General features: G+C 44.5%; 1 protein-coding gene across 1 annotated transcript in view; it reads left to right on the forward strand.

Annotated features, from left to right (window-relative positions):
* Positions 1-19577, forward strand: part of Etv6 (ETS variant transcription factor 6) — a 241685-nt gene that overhangs the window by 90446 nt on the left and 131662 nt on the right. The window contains 1 exon segment of the mRNA XM_034512647.2: positions 10603-10732. Coding sequence (XP_034368538.2) covers positions 10603-10732 — 130 coding nt within the window.

The raw sequence follows: 19577 nt of genomic DNA on the forward strand, positions 1-19577 counted from the left end.
TGCTACTGTTATGAATAGTAATGTAAATATTTTGGAACTAGAGGCTTGCCAAAGGGGTTGCAGTCCACAGGTGGAAAACCCTGTCCTAAAGTAGTTGTTTTGTTTGCTTTGTTTTTTGAGGAGGTAGAGTTCTGCCTCTTCAGTCCGTAGTTTTATGTCAGATACTCACAATTTCCTATCTGCAACACCAGGAAGGGGTTGATTCTTAAAGTCAGCAGTACATGGGACTTTTATGTCCCTTGTTGTAACCAGACCTTGTGTTTGCCCAGAGCCTTTGATTCAGGAAGCCCAGGCTCATTTCATTTCTTTGGAAGAGCGTGATGTAGCAGTAAAGGCTGGGTGTTCATTAGCCTGGTGTCTCGGGAACACTGGGATGTGGACTTGATTCTTCTTTATTGCTTTTGAACACAGTGTAATTGGTTGCACTGCAAATTGTCTTGGTAGTAAACATTTTTCTAGAGATGTAAATCTTTTCTGACTTAATTTGTACTCATTTCTCTAGATATAGTTTACAGGGTTATTTTTGTTGTTGTTCTTGTTTGTTTGTTTTGTTTTGTTTTCTGTTTAGTTTTTCTGTCTCAGCCAGAGCAGAGGCAGTGGAATCACCTGATAGGAGCAGAACAAGAGAGTTCTTTTAATTTTGATCTTGATAGTATTTGTGGCCTGCTGGGGTTAGGGAATTAGATAAGACCACAGCTTCTGTGGGGCTGCCTAGCCTGGGCCAGCAGCACAACAGTACAAAGTACAGTCTGTCCCTTGTGTAGCTGGCCTGGGGAGTAGAGCATAAACCTGTCTGAGATCTGCTGTCTGATTTTGAAAACTTTCTTACTGGGCAGAAGTGGTCCCGCATAAGCTATGGATGCGTTATAAGGAGACATTACAGGATTGAAAGTCCTTTTGGTTTTAAAGAGGTCTAAGCTGCTGCCCACCCCACCCCCCTTCCAGCCTTTGCTGCTAATTTGCTGGCGTGGTGAGTTTGACTTCCAAGATGTAGGTAGGCCTTAAAGAAAAGAGAAAGAACAGGACTGTGAATGATACTCTGTAACAGCAAAAAGGGATAGGAGGGGGCGGGGGAGGAAGAGAAGGAGAGAGAGAGAGAGAGAGAGAGAGAGAGAGAGAGAGAGAGAGAGAGAGAGAGAGAGAGTGTTTAGGAAGCCACACAAAGCAGGTAGTAGGATTCAGAGTTGCTGCACTGGTGCTTAAGCAGTCTGCAAGACCCTGACCTTGGACTTCCTCTTGGGTTTTCAGTCCCTCGAGTCTCAGGACAGCTCCCACACCAGGGGCCCCGTGAATGATGCACAGGGGCTATGGTGTGGCAATGGCACATGCCTGAAGGTCTTTTCTCATTTGTGGGGCGAAATTGAGAAGCCTCTCTAATGGTGCCCCCGATACAAGTAAATAGCAACTCTCTCAGTTCATTACTTGTTAGCCCCAGGCAGGGACTGCGCAGATTGGCTAATTGTAATAGCCAACCCATTAAAGGGAATAGCATTAATGGAGGAGAAAGCAGCTAATAAGGTAGCTGAACTTGGCTACAGCGTTGTGCCCAGGGTATAGGCTGCTGCTGCTAACTTAAGCACCTGCTTGTTCTGCATCTGGAAATAGCCAGGAAGAATGAATTTAGTGACCCTCTTTCAAATGGTGGATCCGAAGCTCAGGGGCGTTTCTGGGTAACTGAGACATTGAAACAGTTTTTCCCCTGAGGTAGCACTTGAGGGTCTGTATAAGTAAAAACATTCACCTTTCTTACTATGAACAATGCTGCCAGTCCACTCTGAGAGCTCACACACTTCCACAGTGTTTTCCAGGAGCCATGGTGCGTACTGCCAGGCTCATCCGTTCTCTGCTCCAAGCAATTGTGGCGTCGTAGCTGGGACTAGGATGCTGTCTAGGCCTGGTAAAGGTGTGAATTTAATTTTCCTGCCCAGGTCTGAAGCTTGTAACCTTGATCTCATGTGCATGAAGCTGGGGCCCAGCCAAATAAGCTAACCATCCGTGCATCCTAAGAGCTGGGCCGGCTCCACAGCCCTCCCTGGAAACCACAACCTGGCATTAAAAAGAATCCCAGCTTTAGTTGCAGCTTTCTTTTTGTGTCAGAAATATCTAAGAAATTCAGAAAAGTTAAAAAAGAAGAAAAGAGAATTTCGTGGTAAGCCAACTCTCAGGAGTGGGAAAGAATCTTAATTAAAATATTTAAAAATCAGAACAATAAAGAAATGGATGTGAAGTTTTTGTTGTTTGGTTTTGTTTTCTTCTGTTTTTCTGTTTGTTTTAACTTTGGTACCCTAGTCCTAGAGGTACCGGCTTTTATAGCTTTAGAGTCTGTTTGATAGATAACTAGATGCGTGGGATGTTCCCCTTGGGTAAGGGGCTGCTCTTACCTACCTTATTGTTAACAAGCTTTGATTTGCCAGAGAGTGTCAGATTGTATCAAAACAGCATCTTGGAATTAGAAAGCATTTGTGTGAGCCCCCAGTATGGAAGTCTCTTTTAGAAAACCTCTGTGTCTCAGCCTCCGTCAGCTCTAGAAGAAAACCTCTGTGTCTCAGCCTCCGTCAGCTCTCGAGGCAATAATCCCACACACATGTATGCTGGAGCTGTTGTCCGGGCTTCCCAGGTAGTGCTCAAGTCTGTATTACAGTTGCTGTTGATTCAGCTTGAATAAGGGTCTTCAAAGGCGTGGTCCCAGAGTGGCACTGTTGGGAGGTGAAGTACCCCTTTAAGAGATAAGGCTCTATGGAGAGACGCCTCAGCGGTTATGAGCATTGGCTGCTCTTCTAGTGGACCTGGTGTGATTCTCAGCACCCACGTGGTGACTCACAACCATCTATGACTTTAATTCCATGGGATCTAATACCCTCTGCTGGAGCCTCTGTGGGCTCCAGGAATGCACATGAAGCAGAACACTCTCATATAAAATAAAAATAAATCTTTTTTTTTTTTTTAAAGAGATGGGGGTGGGATTGAAACTACTAACTAGTGAGAGATCTTCAGACCATAGGGGACGTGCCCTTGAAAGGGATAGTAGGATAGACTGGTGCCTCCCTTTCTCTCTGTTTGCTTCCCTGTCTTCAGTAAAGTGATTTACATTCTCTTGCCAACGTGTGCTGCCTTGCCCCAGACCCATAGCCAGAAGGCCTGTTGATCACATGCTGAACTGAAAGCCGGGACAAACCTTTCCTTGTCCTGAGTACTTGCTGCAGAGATGGAATGCTGACTAATACACAGGGAATGCTTCACTCTTGTACTCCCTCCGCTGATACATGAAGATGTCTTGGAGAATCCTGTAAGACTTAAAGGAGCTGAAGGCCACTGACCACACAGAGCCGTGCTGACTTCAGTGCTCCTCAGTTAGGAGTGTCTGTCTGCAAGCCCTAGAAGGAGCCTTTCCTAGACACCGTCCGTCCACTGTGATTTCTGAAGGCAGACTTTGCCTCCTGAGGACATAAGATTTTTCCTGTTGTATTAAGTGAGTGCTGACAGGGTCCCTTTCCTGCTCCTCGCTTTTAAAATCTCGTCTACATATTTAGATTTGATGTTCTTGAAGAATCGGAAAAGACTGAGTAAGAGAAATGGTGTCTTGTTAAAGAAAACATTACGGATAAAAAGTAAGAGTTTTTAGCCAACAGTAACCACGACGAGATTTCTGTACAATGCAAAGCAATTAAACACACAGGCAATCTGTAGATGCTTTGCTGATCGTACTGATTGTTGCAGAGTAAACACACACCCCTGTATGAATTCTAATGGTTGCCCCTGGAAAGAGGGCGCGTGGGGACAAACTTCTCAGACAGTGTATACTCTCTTACTTCTAGCTAAATACATTTACTTTCTGCTCATGAGATACATCACAGGCTTAGTTAGGAAAGTGGGTCCCTGGCTTTGACAGTTCTGATTGGTATTTCCTGAGAACCGAGGACAGGGGCAAATCGAGGAGCTATCCCAAGGGCACTGCACTTCATACTGTAGCAAGTTACCTCTTAGGATTCCATGTAAGCTACAGAGCCATTGGTGATTGGCCAATGGTACCTGAATGTAGTTTCTTGATGTTTCTCTTTATTAGAAGCAGGTCAGTGGAGTGGAGTTAGACCAGCCTGTACCCACATTACCAGCTCTGCTGTCTCCCAAGCTGGTGACTGCACAAGTTGCTTAATTAAGCATTACAGTCTTCAGATCAGGTTCCCTACTGTGGGTTGGTGATAAGGATGCCTTCCTGGCAGCGCTCCTGAGGTGTGAACAACTCCACGAGAAGCACACAACCTCCCTTAATGGGTTTTTGATTTTTTTTTAAGTAACTGTGTTTTCCAGCTATATTTGTATTCAGAAATGTATAAGTGTTCATATGTTTTTAGGGGTAGAATGATTTGGCATTGTTTTTGTTGTTGGTGGTGGTGGTGGTTGTTTGCAGTGTTGGGGCTAGAACCCAGGACCTTGTGTATGTCAGGTAAATTCTACCGTTGAGCTGCACAGCCCCACCATAGAATTTAAGTATTGGAGCCATTCTAGAAATACAAAGACTTCTAGTTGTTTAATTCAGAATGATGAATACAGGCCTAGACTCAGTGAATATTAGAATCTTTCTTAGTGATAGGGAGGGAAACATCTCAGTGATTCTTTAGTGCAAGGCTTGATTGCAGGGCTTATTACTGATGTACCTTTCCCGTTTCTTTTATAACACCACTGCATGTAAGATAATAGGTATGGGTAAAGAAAGATTTAAGGTGTTATGATTTAATTCTATCCATTGGACAAATGCAATGTATTGTCTTCGGATTCCGAACCACCTGCTTTATCCATCATCAGAGACTTCCAGAGAAAACAGAAGAGCCTGGCTCCTCAGAAGAGCCCTGCCAGCTGAGTGTCTGTGGTTTGTCCCTCCCTGGAGAGGGTTGCCTGGGCCATCAGGGTAACTTGGGGAGGAAACTGCAGAAACCAGGGATGTGGCTCCCACCTATGTTACTTTCCACAGGGAAGACCTGTTGTCTTCCCCGAGATACTGATGTGTATCCTGCCAGTGAGTTTGGAAAACCAGATACCATTTGGGTTATAGAATGACTTTCCAGATAGAGGCTTCTCTTAGGAAGAGCCTCGATACCAAGAAGCATTTGAGCTCTTGGTTTTAGAAGTCTCCTCTACCCTTTCTGGGAGGAGAAGAAATCACCATAACTCTACTTCTGCGTTTGCTTTTTTGCTTCACAATTCCTGTGTGCCTGGATACCTGTGATGATCTTCCTCAGCCCATTTCTTTCTTTCTAGGGACATATTGTTTCTTTCTAGGGACACTCCAAAAATACTGTCTGTGGTTGCATATGCATACTTTCTCAAGTTCTTTAAGTTTATCTCACTGAATCTTGGGTTGAACAAAATAGTGAATGTACTTTTTTTTTTTTTTAAAGAGAAGTGAAGAAATAGATGTTTGAGAGCATGTTAGTTTGGGTTATTTGCGTCTGTGATGCCAGAGACCTAGAAGATGGTGCAGGTAGATTTTTATTTATCTGTTTTTTTTTTTTTTTTTTTTAAATAATGTATAGATGTGGTTTGTTAGTAAAGGCATGCTTATCAAACACATGTTTAACAAAAGCCACCACCACCAATCTTGAATAATTTTGCAGCCAGAATAGAATATTTAAGTAGTTGTTTGCCTTCATTTTCCTGCTGCTTTGATAAAATGTCCTGACAAAAAGCAACTTAACAAAAGGTTATTTTGAAGCTCAGTTTTGTGGGATAGTTCATCATGGCATGATGGAGAGAGAATGGTAGCAGGAGGGTCAGACAGCTGGTTTCGTCACGACCACAGTGCAGAAACAGATCATCCTTGTGCTTAGCATACTATCTCCTCTTTGTATAATCCAAGATCCCAATGAAGGGGATGGTGCCACCCATAGTGGGCTAGCCTTCCCACCGCAGCTATCCTCATCACAGGCAGGCCTTTAGGCTCATCTCCCAGTTGATTCTAGATCTCACTGAGTTGACATTTGAGATTAACCATCACATTGAGTATTCCTGCTTGTTTAGTAGTCACAGTAGAGCTTGTCAGAGGAGGGAGTCCTTCTGTGCAATCTGTTGAGGTTGATTACAGGGCAAGCACTAGCTTTCTCTCAAGGTTTTTGAGATCTGGCAGCCTGATCTTTCTCTGCTGTTTTTACATCTTCTCTGGGTTGCAGTGCTCACTGTTGTAAGCACCACCACACAGCAGATGAGAGTCACCTACGGTAGCATTCTTACCATAACCCCAGGAAGCAGTAATGTTTAGTCCCATGACACTCCTTGGGACGTTCCACACAGGCTTCAGAAACCAAATTGGAGATAGAATCTTGGCATTTACAATGTTGTTGCAGCAGTTTCTAGAAAGAATTCCTCAATCGAGGACATCTGACTTTTTTTTGGTTTTAATTGCCTGGTCACCATCTTTCCACAAGAACACCAGCTTTATTTCTTCCTCCCTTGATTCACAATATGCTTTGCCTGTATTTCCAGAAGGTTAAGATTAAGAATAGGCTCCAGCCCAACACCTCGTCCTTTTTAGGTCATAGTGTAAGAATAAGTGCGTGAATGGACCAGCGTGGTCCCTGTAATTTACAGAAGCTCTCTATCGAATAACTCAGAAGAGGGAGATGCTCGTGGTATTAGTGATTCTGAGTTTTTGACCTTTCTAGAATGGGCCTGGGAAGGAGCGGAGGAAAAGATGTCATTTTTCCTGTACAGGATGAATGAGCGAGCCGCTTTTACGTGGAAGTTTCAAGTTCACAGGTTAAAAATAAGCACAATCAAAATTGGTACCCTTCATTAGCCCTTCATGCTGTAGGCAGCATTGAAGGGAGGAGATGTAAACAATTTCACATTCAATAAGTTCTTCTTATAGCAGCATACGTTTAAAAGGGTTTATATAATGGTTAGAGAAATGTACATTTCATCGCTTGCCTTCAGCTGTTTTCAGCTTTCCTCTCCCGTACTGAAGCTTCTTGTACCTTCTTCCCTCCTCATGGATATTACAGTTGACCTCAGAAATTACAAGACTTCCCCTTTGTCCACCAGCTCAGTGTGGTGGGTTGTGTCTGCACATTTGAGAGCAGCATCCCCTCCCTGGCCAGCATCTAACAATAACACACTCACTTCACGGTGTGTTTAATCATGGCGTTGACTTCCATCCATAGCTCATTCTTTATACTACCTGAATGCATTAGTATCGCTGTCTATACAATTTAATTTAATTAGAGTCATGTTTATAATCCTTTTGGGGAAAATCCCGAGTATTCCCTGTATTAAAATAAAGCTCCTTTGGATTTCATCTGGCCAGCAGTTTTCTTTAGAGGTGAATCAGCCAATGGTTACTCTGCTAGACACCTTTTCTTTTGATAGAGTCAAGCCAGTTGTGAGGATAAAGAAGCCGCTTGATTTGGGATGTTAGATGTGAGTTTCCTTTAAGCCCCACTGTCTATCTGAGATAGCTGTGTCTGATTTTTCTAGTGCCTGGTAGCTGCTGATGGGCTAGTATAGATATTAAGTACATAGCTGTAGTAAGTCACAGTAGAAATCAGAGACAAAGCACATTAAGGGTAGTGTGTGGAGCTCCCAGCTTCATGTTCTGCCTCAGAAAAGAGCCCACATACTGGGTAGCAGTCTCCTGAGGTTTCTGCTAGATGCCAAGCCCAGGGGTCCAGTAGGTAATCATTGCTGCCCACGGGTTCATCAAGGCCTGAGAAACACATCCAACTTTTCTCCCATGTGGTCAATGTAGCAGCTTCTCTGTTGTGGATGGGTGTCTTTACGGACCCTTTCACAAAGGGCTTCCTGACCTCACTTTATAGCTTTTCCCAGTCTGGTGCCATCATCCGGAATGAGAGTCCAGGTGCTGCAATCACTCTGGTTTGCTGCAGCCACAGTGCAATAAAGATACGGCACAGAGATAACTAGAGCCAGGACTGTGTGCACTGTGAAGGTGACTTTCAGCCAGACTCTGGTTGCTGAGCTGATGGTAGGTCTTCCACAATGCCAAGTAGAGACATCTGGGGTAGGGGACTGAAGTAATGTGGCCTCCTCTCTTACAGACAAGTAAAAGGTTCCTTCGGGCCCTTGCTTTGAGAAAGAAGTCACTATATTGAGAAATACCATCTCTCTTTCTCTTTCGCCCTCGTGACATTCCTTTTGAAGACCTCTTGCCTGTCCCAGTCTTCTTTATCAATAGTTTCACTTCTGTAAAAACCATAACAAAATAAAGCTATTTCTGGAAATAGAGTTAACTGTTGGTGTCTAGATGCTTGATGAGACTGGGGCCGTGTTTGAGGGCTGTAGAGAGTTTATTGCTGTGCTTGAAATGCTTGAAAGGTTTTCTGGAACCAGTACCCCATCACCAGATTTAAGGCATGTTTCTCATGTATGTAATTATGTATTGTTGCCTCTCCTACCCCACATGACCCCAAGGAAAACAACCAAAAGAGTAACTTATCCATATGTTAGAGTTGCTTAAGGTATTTGATGTTTAGGAGGGGTATTTGTTGTTGTTGGTGGTGGTGTGTTGTTGAATGTTTTGTGTCAAGATCACTGTGGTTGATATAGAATGTAGAGATCCAGTCTAGGTATGTGGGTGTGCCCTGGATTGAGAACTTCACCAGTACAGGTGTACAATGTATGTTTGAACAGATATTCTAGCTGCCTCCTTGCAGCTAGTAGATGCCTTAGGCAAGGTATGATGATTCCATATGTGTATGTGTATGTATATGTATATTGTATGTGTATATTTAAAATTGAAATTTCCCACCCCAACTTTTTAGGCTCTGAGCAGAAGAAACACTTGACTTTGGTTACAGAGCTAAGGGGGCTCCCCTCCTTTCCCTTACCTATTTGATGAAATATATAGCATTAAAAGACCTGATTTTTTTTTTTTTTTGAAAAAGAGTCTCATGTAGTCCAGGCTGGCCTTTCCTCACTATATTGTCCAGGCTAGCTCTTCTTAACTTCTAGTGTCTACCTTTCAAGTTCTGGGATCACAAGCATGCACAGCTGGCCAAGGCCTCCTTGCATCACCTTAAGCTAGGATTTTCTTTAGCTCCTGACCTTTATTTTCATAGCGTCAATTTACTAATCTTTCCTCCGAGCTTGTTTTTGCACCTTGTATTTCTCAGTTTCATTTGTTCTTTGGACAGGAACCATTGGATGTCAGTGGTGAGTCAAGCTGGTTTTTCGTAGTAGGGTGGAGCGGCAAATTGTACATCTGCTCCTGCTGGACTCAGTACTTGTCTTCAAGTGACTGTTAAAACTGTCCTCCTCAAGATCCTTGGTCCCATGAAGGCTGGACGCTGTGTGGGGGGGGGGGGCGGAATTCGAGGGTGGGGAGGTGAGAGTGGGGGGTAGGTGGGGGCACATCCTCATAAAAGCAGGAGGAGTGGGGATGGGATAGGGGGTTTCTGGGCAGAGTTGGGGGAATGGGGTAAGGGGATAACATCTGAATTGTAAATAAAATATCAAAAAAAAAGACTGTCCTCCCCAGATCACATTTTGCTTCGATTGATTTAGCAAATATTGCTTGTTTGAAGTTGAATTGATGGATCTATTGTAGCCCTATTCGTCTTCTTGTCAATTGACGAGCATTTCTAGTTATTATCAAATAGTGTTAATAGACCCCTGGACTACATCAAAGAGAAAGGAAATAATTGTTTCCAATAGGGAGGAAGAAGGGGCAAGGGTTGCTTGTTCATATGGATTCAGAAGGAAGGACATTTAAAAATTGGATATTTGCAGCTGTGGTTTTGGTACAGTGAGATAGTGATAGAATGTGTACTTAAATCACCTGGCACTATTGCTCTGTTGGAGAAGCACTTGCTAACTAAGCATATATGGATCTCAGGGGTCAGACCCTGTACTGAATAGCCAGACATGGTCATACCTATCTGTCATCTGAGCACTCAGAAGGTGCTCAGGAGGATCAGGAGTTCAAGGTCATCCTTGGCTATATAGTAAGTTAGAGTCCAGCCTGGGCTAAAGGAGACCATTTCTCAGAAAAGAAGAGAGAAAAATCTAGGTCTTAATCTTTGGACCTAGAAATCATCACTTTCCCACTTACTGGTATAGCTCACTCTTGCTGGATTCAGGTATAGAATCCTCTGATTAGAAGCTGGGGATGTTGTCAGAGAAGAAAACACATGGTTTGAAGGCATTGGCAACATACATTATGTGACTTGGAAAAATAATTTGGGGGAGTTTCTGGAGCACTATTCTTTGCATGTCTTGTTTTCATGTGCTCACCTTAGCTAGCCTCCTCATTCTGGGAACAAGCCACTAATTCGGACACCTGTTGGCCTGAGTCCAAACACCCCGTTTTCAACCTTTCCAGTGTTCTTTGTTTACTTGTGTTGTTTGAAAATCAAAATAGAAAGAACTTAAAAGGTGCCAGTGGGCTGCTTGTATTCTAGGATAACCGTGTGTGTGGCTCAGCACAGTTGTAGATGCCAGGGCCATGTTGTGGCATCACAAGGTTAGACATGCCTAGAAGGGGATCTTTGGGCAGGCTGATGTCCCCGATGCCCCTCCTGCCTTTTGCTAAGACTTTCACACCTCCACTGCAACATTTAATTTTCTTTTTCCCCTTCCCCCTTTTCCTAACAGCAGGAACGAATTTCATACACACCCCCAGAGAGTCCGGTGGCAAGCTACGGATCTTCGACTCCACTTCATGTTCCAGTGCCTCGAGCGCTCAGGATGGAGGAAGACTCAATCCACCTGCCAGCACACCTTCGTGAGTGTTTACCTCCGAGGAGATGGAGGCTGGGGAGGGGAAGGACAGACAGACAGAGTGCTGGCCCATGAAGATCCCAGGGAGAAGCTCTGGGTCTGAACCGGTGTTCATGGGACTTGGCCAGCTGACCTGGGGTCTTTCCCGCTCACCCTATAATGGCTTTGGAAAGTTTGAGACTCTTGTCCGTTATTTCTCGATACTTTCATTTGTATTGCATCTGATAAGGAAGTGGCAGGGAGAAACTCTAGAAATACCTCACATGTGACAGAGTTAATGTAATATAGTAGGCCAGATGAGTTTTATTTTCCTTGAAGTTTTTAATCTCTTAAATTCATACTTAGTCCGGCTTCATATTTTCTTTTATCTAGTTGTGGGTTCAGACTCATTGCTTTAAAGAAGGTTTTCATTTCTGTGTGTGAAGGGGGAGGGTTGTGTTTGGGTGTGCGCCAAGGTATGGAGATTGGAGGGCATCATGTAAGAGTTGGCTCTCTTCTTCCACCACAGGTTCTGATGAGGCTTGAACTCAGACTTAGGCCTGCCTGTCAAGCCCAGTTACCTGCTAATGTTAGTCTCCAAAGCATTGACCCCTGCTGAGTCCTTTTTCTCAGCTCCTCCTCTAGTGGTACCCAGCACAGGGGATAAAGTTTGACTGGCGCATCCAGAGACAAGTAATCCCCTGAACACTGGTACCCAAGCAAAAACCAGTTTCTCTGGCATGAATGTTGTCCGGACACCACAGGTTCTAGAGGGCACTGGGGTTGCCTTATACCTTTCAGAAATGAATCCGAGTGACTCAGATGTTATGCTCACTGTCCCTTGGTGTGACTGTGGTCCCCAGGTTGTCCTGCTTTCTTTGTATACTCCTCCTCAGGAGATACTTGCGGAAAGTAGGAAACAAGGGGACGGGATGCAGGCTCAGTAAATAAGGTGATTTGTGTCAGGGGTTGGGGTGGGTCTCTAGTAGAACTGTGGGTCATCTGTCTGCTTACAGTTAGGATGGTTCTTCTGGGTCATCGAGAGCACTGGAACCCTTCTGTCCTCTGCCAGAGTTTGCAGAGTGTCTCCACATGTGACCCAGAGACCCCTGCTTTACCTCTCCAGCAGGGAGGTAAAGCCCAGCTTCATTGTAGCCTTCTGCCCTCTGCAGCAGTCTTGAGAAGAGGTTGTGTTGTTGTCCTTGGAAAGTGGAACTGTCGCAGTTCCAGTAGAGCGGACAGAACTGGAAATGATGCACCAGGCAGTAGCAGTTTTACCGCCAGAGTGACATTGTCCTGTGACCAGTATATTTGCTTCAGGAATATTCACCTTGGGGTAGAACGTACTCGTGCCGTGCAGACAGAACCCCTGTACTAAATCATTTCACTCGGTTTGCCAGTCGTTACTGTATCCTGTTCTCTGCCAGGCACTCTCATAGATGTTCCCAGTACCAAGGAACAGAAAGCAGAGCTCTCTGCTTCTATAGAGCATAAAATTACAGACAGTTACTCTGGAATGGATGAAACTTCTTTCATATTAATTTGATTCCTATATTTTGCAATACTTCTCAAGGGACCCCAAGTCCTGATAAGCCTCTGGGTACCTTTTAACATATGTGAACTCTTTGCTGGAGAAATTATCATAGGAAGGCAAACAAGCAGACTTAAACTGGCAGTGGGATCTTCATTCTGAGTTCAGTGAACCGTTTGGCTGTGAGTTGGTCATTGTTTAGTCTTTCTTTCTTTCATTCATGTTTGCATTTGGAAAAGAGACTACTTAACAGTCCTTCTGATTTTAAACTTGACAAGTCTCGTCTCCACCAACATTATCCCAATTTGGAACTGTGTTTTAGTTTCTCCTTGAGAAGGCAACGTCCTCACCGAACCAGCTCTTTACCACTTACCAGATATATTAGTCCCTATATATATGAAAAGAGAGACATTCATTCCATATACATATGCATATACATGGGATTTATATGTGTGTGTGTGTTGTGTGTGTGTATATGTGTGTGTGTGTGTGTGTGTGTATACACACACATATGAAGGGGATTTATTGGAATGAGTTATAGGCTGCAGTTCAACTAATCCAGTAATGGCTAGCTGTGAACACAAAGTCCAAGAGTCTAGAAGTCACTCAGCCCCACAGGCTGGATGTCTCCACTGCTCTGAGCATGCTGGAATCTCTAAGGAGGTAGGCTCTGGTGAAGGAATGGATTTGCTGGCAAGAAGAGGGCAAGCAGACAGAGAGCCAAAGCTTCCTTCTTCTATGTCTTTACATAGACTTCCAGCAGGAGGTATGGTCCATATCAAAGGTATGTTTTTCCACCTCAAGATTTAGATTAAAGGTCAGCATCTTCCAGCTTCAAGACCCAGATCAAAGGTGTATCTTCCTACCGCAAAGATCCAGACTAGAAGTGGATTTACCCACTTCAAACCAAGCAAAAAAAAATCTCACAGGTATGCCTTCCATTTCTGGATTGTAGTTTATTCCAGATATAGCCAAGTTGACAACCACAAATAGTCCATATACCAGTAAATCACTAACTACAGCACACCATCATAACAGCTAGTATTAAGCTGGGCATAGTGCCTTTAATCCCAGCTCTGAGGGGACAGCAGGTGAATCTCCGTTACTTCAAGGTTAACCTGGTCTAGAAAGTGAGAGTTTCCAGATCATAGAGAGACCCTGTCTCAAGATTACAAACAAGATTAGTAGTACCTAGTTATTATTGTGGCTCCATATGAAGCCTTAGTATATAAATTTTTTATTTCAGTCTCACATTAATATTGGTAGATATATTTTTCTCTTTATTTCCACATTATAGCATAAAGTCTAACTCCATGTTATACATAAAGGTTTGGAGATTTTTATTTATTTATTTATTTTGGCAATGCTAGAAATCAAACCCATAACCTTTCATATGCTAAGCGAGCACTGTAACACAGAACTTTATCCCTAGCCCAAGGCTTCTAGAATTTAAGTAATTTTACAATATTGGTCACAGAACTAGTAAGATGACAGAGTCAAGATTCAAATTCGGTCTCATCTAACCTTACAGCTTAGATTCTTAATCTTTATGCTACTATGCAGCTGTGTGTTTAATCTACTTATTTAACACAGACGAATTTACAGCTCCTGCTTGGCCAGTTGTACTGATGTGGCCCCAGAAGTGGTCTGTGGCTGGAACCTATTCTATGAACTATTGTTCTGTTGCTGAAAAACTCACGTGTCCCCCTTGGGCAGATGGATGGGTGGATGGATGAGTGGATAGATGGATGGATGGATGGTCACCAAGATAAATAAATACTCATTATTACTGCTGACCTGGGGGATAACCAGTAAATTATGGATTCATGTCAGGGCAGTGAGTGTCTCAGCTTAAGTGATAAGTCTCCGTGGTAGTCTGTAGGAGCCCTGTTGTGACATGGTCACTTTTAACATCTGGAATAAATTCTCTAGATATAGAGGTTCCCAGGCTCTTGCTGTGTGCCCTCTGCCGGGGCTTTCCAGGCAGGCTAGCCCAGCTTCCCTCCTCCCTCTCTTAGTCTAGGACTGCCTACTCCTTATTCTGAGGAATTCAGTGGCCGCCAACTCTGTGAGGTTGAGCCATACACTTGAAGACACATCCCAGCTGAGTTTCCAAACCTAAGAGAATAAAATAAATACTCCGGCAAGGGAATTGGGTTACTGCTGTTTTAATCCGGGATTCCAGACAATTCCCAGTAGAGTGTGCATGGAAAGTCCGGGGAAGAGTCTGGGAGGCAGGACGGCAGCAGGACATTTATGGCATTACAAGGTTGAGCGCATTCTCAGAGGCCTGTTTTAAAAGAAGAACCAGCCTGGTGTGGCTCCCAGTAGCTTCTTTTTTGCCGTTTCTCACTGATCTTCAGCTTTAGCTCCTCGCTCTTAGATTTGGAAATCGGGGGAGGGCAGGAGTCTAATAGCCGAGATTCTCACACAGTCTTACCACTGTGTTAAGCAAACACAAGTCTGCTAAAGACCCCCGACCTGGCAAATTAGCAGAGGTAAAACAAGAGGCTTTGCTTGACTTATGTTTGCAGACGTGATAAAGGGGAAGTGATAAATGAAGCAAGTGTTAAGTAATGATTATGAGGTGCTGAAAGGACATGCAGGATCATACAGGCCCTGGTGCAAGAGTCCCTATCACCCAGCTATCACCTATCATCTGGGTCCTTGGTGCCTAGAACTAGCAGATGATGCTGTTCAGCAAGTCCTGCTGCTGCCCTCCCCGTTCGTGACCTCCCCGCGAACAGGGAGGGTGGATACATTTATGGAAATGTATCCTCTTCTCCTTCTCCCCTCTTCTGCAGAGCATGCTAAATTGTTTATGTGCTTAAGGGTAGAAGGGCTGAAGTATAGTCACAACTTTCCAGGAAAAGCAAAAGTTCCCTTCTTTATACAGAGCATCAGCCTCTGTGCCCCTGTGAGAACACTTCAAGGACCCCAGGGGTGCAGGGTCAGGCTCACTGTTGATCCTCACCATTGCATGGAAAGGGGAATGTGCTTTTCCCTGTGCTTTGGGGGGTTGGGGGACACTTACTGGGACGTACAAGTGAGGCCTCACAAGGTGCTCTGACAGCAGAGGCTGCGCTGTTAGATTTGCATCCCTGTGACCAGACGTCTGAGCAAATAGACTTAAAAGGCTGAAAGTTTTATTTTGGTCCATGGTTCTGTACTCCTAATCTGAGGCCACTGGCTCCTTTATTCTGGGCCTGTTTTAAAAGAAAAACCAATGGCAAGGCAGAACGTAACAATAGCACAATAGACGCCAAGAAGCAGAGACAGGGAAAGGGAAGGACCAGGGTCCCATAGTCCCTCAAGGGCATACATCCAGTCATTTAGCTTCTTTTTATAGGCCCCTCATTCTAAGGATCCCACCATATTCTAATAACACTGTAGGCTCTGTTACCCTGGCCTTTTCCATATGGGTCTCTAGACATCCAAAGATCCAAACCATAACAGATTCATAATGTGTTCATAGGGGTCTTCCCTTTAGGTGCCAGGCCTCAAACACTGATGCCCAGGCTGGTCTGCAGAGTAGCAAGATAAATGTGTTTCAGGTGTATAGAGCAGAATTTAAACAGTTAAGTGCCTTCTTTTAAATCTCTATTAAGCATGATTATCCCATGTTTAGTTGATTTAATCACATTTAATCAGAGGTCGACGTTAATGCCATTTGCCTGAAGACATTGCATCTTACTCTGTCTGTTTGGCCTTGCTCAGTCCTTAAGAGTTGATATTAAAAATTCGGAACCCAGGACTCATTCATCATATTTAATAGGGCTTTGGTTTATGATGTTGTGGGTTAATGAATAGCCATAGTAACTGCTCTGAGTTTTCCCGAGTCAGGACAGCAGAAGTAGTCCTCTGGTTCTCCTTTCTTTCCTTGTGAATCTTTCAAAAATCCTTACATTACTACTCCTGCTTGTGTGAGTTTAATAATTTAATTGTATGCCTTCCTGTGGGATCCTCGCTGCTCACCCACTCTGCTGCTGCATCTTCCTCAGCAGAGTGACTGGGGTTCAGCCACTCACATGGCAAGCTGAACTCCATCAGAATCTGCACACAGAGACAGATGTGGCGGGCGCCTCTGTTTTAATTGGCTGGAACCATAGTTCTATATACTTTGAAGTCATGCTTGTCCTCAAAAGCAGAGACAGCCATGGGAGCTAAATATAATCTAGTTAATATTTTATCATGTCGTGGGAAACAAGATGCATCCATACATGTTATGTAATCATGTGATAGTTCTTGAAGCAGGTGTTCCTCCTGATCCAGCCTCAGGTCAATGGACTTGTCCAGGCTCGCACAGGATTGAAAGGGTCTAACAGGACTTCTGCCCCACAAGCTACCTTTTGGCCTTTTTAGGAGGAGGCATATAGGCAATGTCTCGGGGACTGGAAGATTACTCCACCAAGGAAAGTGGATAGACAGTGCGGGAATAAAGGGTGCAGTAGCAGGCGTGGTTCTAAAGATACCACTTGCCTATGAATAGGCGCCGAGCCTCCGTCTGGCTAGCCTGTCCCTTTCAGAAGGCTGAGGGGGGAAGTGTCAGGTAGTGTTGGAGCCAAGGATAAGGACTGTCTGTCTCTGGTTTTCTCCCACTGCTCTGCTGCCCCTTTGCCTTATTTTCTTGTGAGCTTAAATTGAAATTGAGTTTATTTCAGCAACCTTTGGCAAGGGCTAGCCTTAGAGGCCTCAGAGGACCAGCTCTGAAGACTGAATGGGCTTTAGTCTCAGAACAGTGTCTTCCAAGTAGAGGATTCAGCTTCTCTAAGACTAGCTTTCTAGTAATGTCGGCTGACCCTTGAGAGGTGAGAGGTTCTTGTCAATGACAGGGTTCCTATGCATAACACTGGCATAATGCCTAATAGCGGGGAGGAGCGTAACCCAGTACAGGTCTGCTGTGGTCTTTTGTACAACTTAGCAAGAGGTTTCCCCACTCTCAAACTATATGGGTAAGGCGCTAACTCATCTACAGTCCACATAGTATTGAGACTGGTTTTCTTGACTTGCAGTGCAATCAGGATTTCTTCACCGACAGTTTCCCTGTGGCTGACAGGCTCCTTCTGTCTGGAACTTTCCCTGGCCTCCCCTCTCATCTTGTCAGATCTGTCAAGTCTTCCTAGACCCTTGGCCATCATCATTGTTCCAGAGGTGACATCTCCTTACAGCTGCTTGTGACATGTGGTGACATCACCGCCATGGTTGAAGCTAGGGCACAGAAAGAGCTAATTCCCAGCCAGTTTCGTAAAGCAATACTGACTTCTGGCAAAGTTGGTCAAGCTACTGATATTTTTTAAAATCTTTTATTGACCCTTAAACCTTCCTTTGGGGACCCTAGCGTTTTACATCCAAATGCTCAAAGGTTCCCTTGCAGCACATAGGATAGTTCAAGGGTCCAGTTTAGCTGCTTCAGATAACTTGAAGGTGGAAGGGGTGGGGGAATGACTGTCTACAGCGGAACAGCCAGCCAGGATGCTTCGGAAGGGAAATTTCCTTTTTGGGTGTGCTGTCTGAAAGAATTTCCGTTGCAGGCAGACGTTAATTCCTAGCTCCGTGCTTCCTGATAAGGAAGCAGCTTCAATAAATGCAGCTATTTATAGATGTCTCTCTCCTCTCTCTCTTTAAACATATAACCAGGAGTTTATTGACCTTTCCTTCCACTGCACATTTCATGCAGTGAGCTGTGTGTACATTTAAGGCAGTTCCTCCAGCAAGATCTCTGATGGCTGCTCTCTCTCTCTCTGGGATCCAGAGGGGAAACACAGCCACCTCTTGCATGTCAAGGGCTCTCACATTTGTTGGCCTTCTGAACTAGACAGTTAGAAGCCAGTGGCAGTTGCTGGTCCCCATGTGCTGCTTTGTGAGTAGATAAACACATTGCTTGGGCTTTTGTGCTGCTGGGACTGCCCGAAGTGAAGAGATTCAGGGAGGAGCTACGTTTTGGTTCATGGTTTCAGAGAGTTCAGTCCGTGGACACTATCCCCTTTTCTGGGCCCCTCATGAAGTAGATCATTGTGGCAGTGAAGGTCTGTAGTTGAGGAATTCCCCCCTGGGGTAAGGAGGAAGCAGAGGAAGCCAGAGCAAGATGCATTCCCAAGGACATGTCCCCAATGGCCTGCCTTTTTTCTCTAGACAGAGCCTCCTGTCTCTCTCCATCTTCCAATAATGGATTCATATTAAGAATCCATTGATGGACTAATCCAGACCTAATGGTGCAGTTGTGTCTAGAAATGTCCCCCAGACATACTCAGAGGTGTGCCTCATGAATCCCCTGAGCAGTTGTTTCTTTCTGTCTTCAGATACACTTTAATTTATTCCTTGAGAATTGAATACAATGTGTTTTGGTCAAATACACCCCTAGTGCCTCCCCACCAACCCCTACCAGGATGATTTCATCTCCCTCCTAACTCCAGGTTCTTAGACATGCCTTAAGACAGTCAAAAGTAACAATGAACCATCATAACACGTGAACGCAGAGGTGTCTCACTTATTCTAGACTCTGTATAGGTTTGTGACTAACAGACCCATTGAAAAATGTGAGACATTGAAAATGAGTCAGTTTTATGAAGAGATTTGGTCAACAGAAAATGACTATTTTTTCTCTGTTTCTGTCATCTCCCTTTGTTTCTGTTTTTAAATCCTGAGAAATTCTGTAGCCTTCCCTTGACAGGCTAAGGTCCTGCAGATTGAAGAGTCCACCCATATACATATAAGCAGGCTCATGTACATGCCGGTTGTGCGCCCTGGCAGCTATGACGGTGATCCTGTATGATCTTCGCTTGATCTGCACTTCCCTAACCTCTCCACTTCCTCTTCCTTCTCAAAAAGCATTAGTGAGCTGACTTTACACAAGTACAATACAATTCCCATTCCCACAGAGTGTATATTTCTTCCCGTTTTGCTCCGTGCTGGAGCTGCACCTCTTCTGTAACTCACTCTTGGAGATTCTGGCAGGAATGGCTGGGACAGCTGGGTCCCTCCAGAACTAAATCGCAGAGGAAACCTCCAGGTGTAGATTCCCAGGTGCCGTCGGTGCCCTCGACCTCGCACTCCTGCTTCCAGCCTGGATGGGTAGAATAAGTCCCATTCTTCTGAGCTAGGCCGTTCGTGCTTCCTGCAGACCACGGATGCTAATAGCTGTCAGATGGCACTTTAAGATTCCAGTAATAGAACTAGAGATTACAGATACTGATAATGGGTTAAGAGCGGTGGATGCACAGTAGATGTAGAGAGGGATTCCTGGAAGGAAAAACCCATGCAAGGAGTTCTCGGCCTTACCAGAAGTTAATTCCTAACCTCTGAGGCTGGAATACTGACTCATGCTGTTTGCTGAGGGGGG

The sequence above is a fragment of the Arvicanthis niloticus genome, chromosome 9 (genome assembly GCF_011762505.2).
Source record: "Arvicanthis niloticus isolate mArvNil1 chromosome 9, mArvNil1.pat.X, whole genome shotgun sequence".
NCBI lineage: Eukaryota > Metazoa > Chordata > Mammalia > Rodentia > Muridae > Arvicanthis > Arvicanthis niloticus.